General features: G+C 36.1%; 1 protein-coding gene across 1 annotated transcript; it reads left to right on the forward strand.

The window, feature by feature from the left end:
* The first annotated feature begins 2,307 nt into the window (after window positions 1-2,307).
* On the forward strand, window positions 2,308-6,220 carry LOC133320042 (uncharacterized). The gene is made up of 7 exons (XM_061526727.1): window positions 2,308-2,541; window positions 3,774-3,873; window positions 4,322-4,414; window positions 4,500-4,577; window positions 4,859-4,989; window positions 5,313-5,493; window positions 5,762-6,220. The coding sequence occupies exons 1-7, from the start codon at window positions 2,491-2,493 to the stop codon at window positions 5,968-5,970; spliced, it is 843 nt and encodes a 280-aa protein (XP_061382711.1). The 5' UTR covers window positions 2,308-2,490; the 3' UTR covers window positions 5,971-6,220.
* Window positions 6,221-6,607: the final 387 nt, after the last annotated feature.

Raw genomic sequence — 6,607 nt, forward strand, 5'->3', positions numbered from 1 at the left:
TATGCCCTCACAGCCTTCAAAGAGCATCAGTCGTGTTAGGACGCTTTTACCGATAATAAAATGCATTGCAACCAGGGCTTGCCATAGGACGTCGTGATAAATAGGCGCACGTTTAATACCTACAGCTGTTTTGTGCTTGTTTGACATTTTGAATTGAAACATAAATAAGTTTAGTTCTAATGATTAAATAGCTCTCAACATCTTTTCCGCGCTGTTTTCGCTTTTTTGGACTAATCATTAGGATGGAGGACAGCTTACGACAGGTCACCGAATGACGCACAGAAAGTCCTGGAAAATATAAATTAATATAATGCTGTAGCAATATTATTTTTACTACTTAGGTACTTGTTAACTCTACCCAAGTAAAAAAGTTATATATAAATAGACACATATATCTGTATATTATTAAATATATTTACAAATCACTGGAAAAGACGTTTTCATACTCTGACAGCTCTTCTATAATTAATATAAGTGTCTCTGGTCTCCTCGCTCTATCTCTGTCTCTCTGTCTCTCTGTGTCTGTCTCTTTCCCTGTCTCTGTCTCTGTCTACCCAGAAATGGTGCGAGACTCTTCTGTAGTACCACAATAAGTATTATACCACAATAAGCGGCTCCTCAGTTAAAACCGCGGCACTCGCATGTGACATTAAACTGACAGGTGCATTGAATCAAATCATTTTGTAGATGTTTGTCATTGAAGCCACCTAATGATGGCTTGATTTAACAAAGTATTGATTTAAAACACAGATAAAGTTAACGGTCGACGAAATCTCTACTTTCAGACTTGTAGATAATTTCGTTCTTATTAAATAAATTTGAAATAAAGAATGTCCATAAAATACAAGAAATAAGTTATTATGTTATATATTATGTCACACAGTCCCTTGATAATTAACTATGTGACGTCGGTCGTGCTATGCTCTGGGTTTTGATAACCATGCACTAAAATATTCTCAAAGCCATATCTTTTCAAAATAATTAAAATAAAACAATTGATATTTGTTTACAACAAGTTCCTGTGCTTTTTTCATTTACCCTTTGTCAATGTATATATCGGCGCAAGCAGCTTTAATGACGGATGCAACATGAAAATAACTCAAGGCTGGCATCAATTACTATAACAACTTATTGGTCTTCGTTATTATTGTTAAAAGTAAAACGAAATCAAAGAGAATAGAACTATGTTTGAATTCTGGTATAAATATGACGTCTGGACGCACAACAGCGGACTGCAGAGTTCAGCGAGTGCGGAGCATAAAGAATGTGATTATGAAGAACCTTCGAGAAATACAAGAACATTTAGAAGAATTGAAGTTTCATTTTGAAATATCTGGCACGTACTGAAACAAGTGACATTAGTGACGTCAGCGAGGCTGGCGTCCTCTCTTTAAAATAATGAATTTATAATAAAAATCCGATATATATCTTCTTTTTACAACAAGACTCCTTTTTACTACATTAAGTTAACGATAAGCGAGTTATCAGAGTGTTGTCTCCTAGAATAGAAGGAAATAAGGGATTGGATTGATATCATAATCAATTAAGATTTAAGACACTCACTCATTGAAATAAACGTAACTATAATGGCCGTTCTACATGTATCCTATCCCTGACTACGTCTAGGAGAGTAACAGATCCCAATATTCTTTATTATTCTTGGTTATACTGAAACAATTATTTATAATATGTACTTCGGTAAAATATATGTCAATAACTATTACCAAATCAAATATTATTGATTATTTCAAATCATTTTTTGTTGTGTCGAAACTGTTGTAAAAAATGTAAGCCGTTTTGAGTGTGTCGTTATAATAGCTACAAATACAATAGCGGCGTCCTTTCAACGTTTTGTAGTTGCCGATTGACAAACACGTTAAACTCTCGACACATGATATGGCTTATATTGCGATCTCGTGTTATCGCAAGTGCTGTACATACTGTAGTATATAGTAATAGTTCGTTAAAAAAACGGAACTTATTTAGTTTTTGTTTCATACCGATTACTCGTCATTTGTTGAATTTATCGAGTTATATGGGAATAAGTGTAGGTTCATTTGGGCTCAGGTTACTTTTAGGTCGTTCTAATTTAGTATTCTATTAGTATATATTAGTGTTAAGTTACGTAACCTGTACAAAGGAACCGACTTCAATAGGTGATAAGATATTAAGAAGATGTTTACATTCGGTTGTCTTAAATTACATTATTGGAAAGTAAATAAAAATGGTGTTCGTTTATGTTTAAAATTTATTAACCTACCCGATTAGGAAATGTGTTCCTGTATTGTTTTTATGAAGTCGTTTTTTTTTACTTAACATTAACGACGCGATCGCGGCACGAGCCGCCATTTTTGTTGTTTATAAAATTGACCAATGACAGGTCAGGACTCATGAGTCGGGTTACTCATTTCATAAATCATAAGTCACAACTAATTTGAAAGTCGCACGCGTCGCTGTTTTATTATAATATAATATTAAAGAATAAAAACAATGGGATTAAACAAATACAGCGACTATGGAAGCGGATCTTCGTCGGAAACTGTGAGTTTCATTATCATTCATTATTATTAAAATTATAGTAGACTTCATATTAATAAACACTCGCAGGTAGGTGAAAATAAAAATTACAATAATACCCCCAGATTTTTTTGAGATATTGATAAAAATGTTAACATTGTTTTAAAAAATAAAAATAAATTTACTTAATATCATATATATTTTTACTATTTTTATTAATATTTTTTATTTACTTTCGTCTCTCAACTAATAGAAGGAATAATGCGATATACATAAATTCATAAAATTTAACAAAAAGCTGACAACATGTTATTTTTAAACCTTTATGCCTTTTTTTATTATTGTATTAGTGTGTCAGTACTACTGCTTACTATACCTATTAACAATAATTAAATCGGGCAAATGTTACGCCAAGTCGGATCCCCAAGTACCTACGGGCTTGAGTTAATTTTTTTGAACTCCTTGAACTGTAGTTAAGGAAATCTATATATATGTATGTATATATAATAATTAAACATAATGTATTTGGTGTGTTTTTTTCCTAACAATATTTTTACTCTTTAAGATGTGGAGACAAAAAACCTTATCGTCGTAGTTAAGTATCCAGTGACAAGCAAATGACAGGAAATAAATACTATAATTCGTATATAAATAGATAATTAATAATATGATCACTAACAGATTTGAAACTATAACTATATATATTATTAAAGATTTAATTTTAAACCATAATAATTAATTACTGACATAAAACTTAAAAGTTTCTATAAAATCTGAACTAATTAATATAAATCAAACGTGTCTGTAGTTTGTATGTGATGCCTACATTACAACTGCATTTTTAACATTTTTGTCTGTCTTTTTGTTCCGGCTAATCTCTGCTACGGCTGAACCGATTTTGATGAGAATTCCACTAACACAAGCGTGGCTTAGGTTGATATTTAACCTTCCAAAAGGTGTTCTCAAATAGACTTAGTCTGCTACGCTCTTTCTCCGCCAGTCTTTGTCACCAAGCAAGAATCTGATCAATGGTTCCTCGATACATTTAATGCAAGCTCATAATGATGACGCGTGTCTAAACGGGGATTTAATATTTAGGCGGAACCGCTGACAACAGCTAGTCTCAAGCATATCTTAGTCTTTTATTCCGAAGACATTTCTATTGAAGTGTATTTTAAGTGTTACATATCGTATTCCTGTTAAGGTGTTGCATGTTTTATATATTTTATTGATTCCCAATGGTTTTGGGCCACAAGTTCACACCGTGGGGCAGTCAGGACATGTGGCCGGAGTTCAGGTCGAGTCTGGAGGGGGAGAAGCGCCCGAGCAGGAGACGCACCAGCAGCTACACTGACGGTACTACGATAATGTTATTAACATATACATATATATATTATTATGTTATATGTCATAATAAGTTTTAAAAGTAACAGAGGACTATTGAGTTTAAGTGTTATATATCCAGTATGGATGCAAACCTTCGTTGCAGTCACTCGTTTCACGTCAACACCGTCAGTGTTAACGTTATAGTTTAAGCTTCCGCTTGTCAACTAAATCTGTTGTTACTCAAGTTCCACTAACTCCTCCTGAACAGTCCTTCTCCTATTCTCTATAATTTCCCGAACACTTCATTTGCTCACACTAGTAGTTTGTTGTAACAAGCGTCAGTGGGTTCGGTTCTCAGTTCCCGTCATTTTTTAAATACATCACAACAGGTCGTCATAAAACAATAGTTAACAAATTGTGTTAAGACTGTGTGTGTAGTAACCGTGTGAAGTAGTATTGATCATTGTTCACTCCACAGAGCCTCGTTCGCTGGACGACATCATGCAAGAGTTCAGGATGAACGGGTTCGACTCCCCGTACGAGCCGGAGCAGGCTGCCGACGCACACTCCGGTCATTATTATAATATATACATACCACTTCCGATGTCTCTGCTCTGTACTCGTGATGTATTTCATCGCATCCCTTCCCTCAGCAGCTCTCAGCGCGTCGTGTCAGTACCTCCGCCAGCGCTCGTGGCCGGAAGCCGCGTGCGACACGAGAGATCACCAAAAAGGTACTACAGACACTCCATGTCAAAACAACTCGCGTGTCCAGTATGAGTAACTTCAATGTGGTTATAATCATTCGGCTTCGGATCAATGAGAGAGGATTTACAAAAACTATGACAACACACGCTCGAGTCCTGAGACTGTCGCGAGTATTCATTGACATGAAACTAATATTACCGGCTTTAATATTATATTTAAGTTCCGTGTCGTTCGCCCGTGATCGCTGCAAAGTAACGTAAAAATAAGTGTGTGTGTGAGTGGTCGTTTATCTCGTGTGTGTGTCCAGTGCATCACCCGCCACGCCCCGAGGCGCCGAGCGCCCACCAGCTGCAGGTGTTGAGTTCTCTCCCCAACGCCGTGTTGTACTCCTTACTGAGGGAGTTGGAACAGACTCGTTTGGCTGAAAAAAAACAAGAGGTCGGTATATACATCAATTGTGCTCATGCACAAGATATTATATCCTCAGATAGGTCCGACGATATCTTATAAATAAAAAATTATTTTTACAATAAATATATATTTGTGTTCTGACGAAAAGAACAGCTTGAAACATGTGCATGATATAAAATAATATAAGTTAAGCTAATAATAGTGTTATTTATTTTTCAATACTTTAAATGTTATTGTTTGCTCCAAGAATGCAATAATATGATATAACAAATAACTTTTCACGAGATCTTTGTCGTGCGCGTCTCGAGTGCCGACTCGTTCTAAGGACTCCTCGATTTATTTCGTCTCAGGAAATGGAGTGTCGTTTCTGTAAGAACAACGGCGAGCGAGCGTCCTACTACCGCTCACACCGCCTAAGGTCCCGCGGCAGGGTCTCCTGTCCCGTACTGCGGGCCTACACCTGCAGGAGGTGCGGCGCCCGCGGAGACCACGCGCACACCATCAAGTACTGTCCGCTAGCCACCAACGACGGTAACGACGAACTCTCACAATAATGGTTCTGGTAATGACACCTTCAGCTAGCCTCCGTGTCTCCACCAGAACACCTAACGGATACACTTCACACACAATCCACAAGACTAAGGAACCTGTGAAAGATATCTTTATTTAATATTAAGTTTTCCAAAAGCTAAGTTTTTATAATCAATGCGCGTTTCGGGATTTGTTTAATTTTACGTGCAGAAAAGAAAAATAAATGCCGGCTAAGTCATGGGTGTAAGCTAGTTTTGTATATTTTCAGAGCGTTTAAAATCAGCCGCCATGATGCGCAGCGTGCGCATGGCGTCCGGTCGTCGGCGTGGGTTCGTGTCAGCGCCATCTAGCGACGCGCGGACGGAGTACGTCGTGTTCGGAGAGACTACACCGAGCGCGCTCACAGATGGCGCTGATTACAATAACTATGAACTGGATCCTCTCTGGGAGGCGCTGGAGAGAAAACTGATGTTTTAAATATTAACTTACCTTAAAAATTATAAATACTATTGAGGATGATTGAATCATGTCGTCGCCCGGACGGCGGTAGAAATTTTCTATATATATTTTTATGTTGTTACGATACTCGCAGTATTTATCGTTTATTGAATGTTTTGTTTCACATATTGACTTTTATATTATGTGACTGACGTCAGTCCTCTCTATCGGATGTTTTTATCGCATTACATATAATTCTTATTTTCTTATCCGACATCTTTCATAAAGAAACTAATGTTCATATCAATCTAATGTTCTTGTGTATATGTCAAGTTTATATATACATAAATAATATCATTAATCATTGATCAAATTATTGTGACAATCGTGTAGCGGACATCGTTTTAAATCTATGAATTGTATAAAGATAGTTTATTTCGGTGAGCAATTATAAAATTGTTTGTTGAAATAACTCAAAAATCCATTAACGAAATGATTGAAACGATAACATCCTACGAAATATAAATAGCAATGTCGCAATTCTGTGTCATTGCGCTTGCTTTTTGTTAGTAAATTTTACATTCAGATTCCAGTAATATTTTACTGTCATAGTTCGTCCGCATGTCTTACTTTATGTAATTTTGATAAAGCAAATGAATAGTATTATTTACGTTTA

The sequence above is a fragment of the Danaus plexippus genome, assembly GCF_018135715.1.
Source record: "Danaus plexippus chromosome 3 unlocalized genomic scaffold, MEX_DaPlex mxdp_25, whole genome shotgun sequence".
In the NCBI taxonomy this organism is placed as follows: Eukaryota; Metazoa; Arthropoda; class Insecta; order Lepidoptera; family Nymphalidae; genus Danaus; species Danaus plexippus.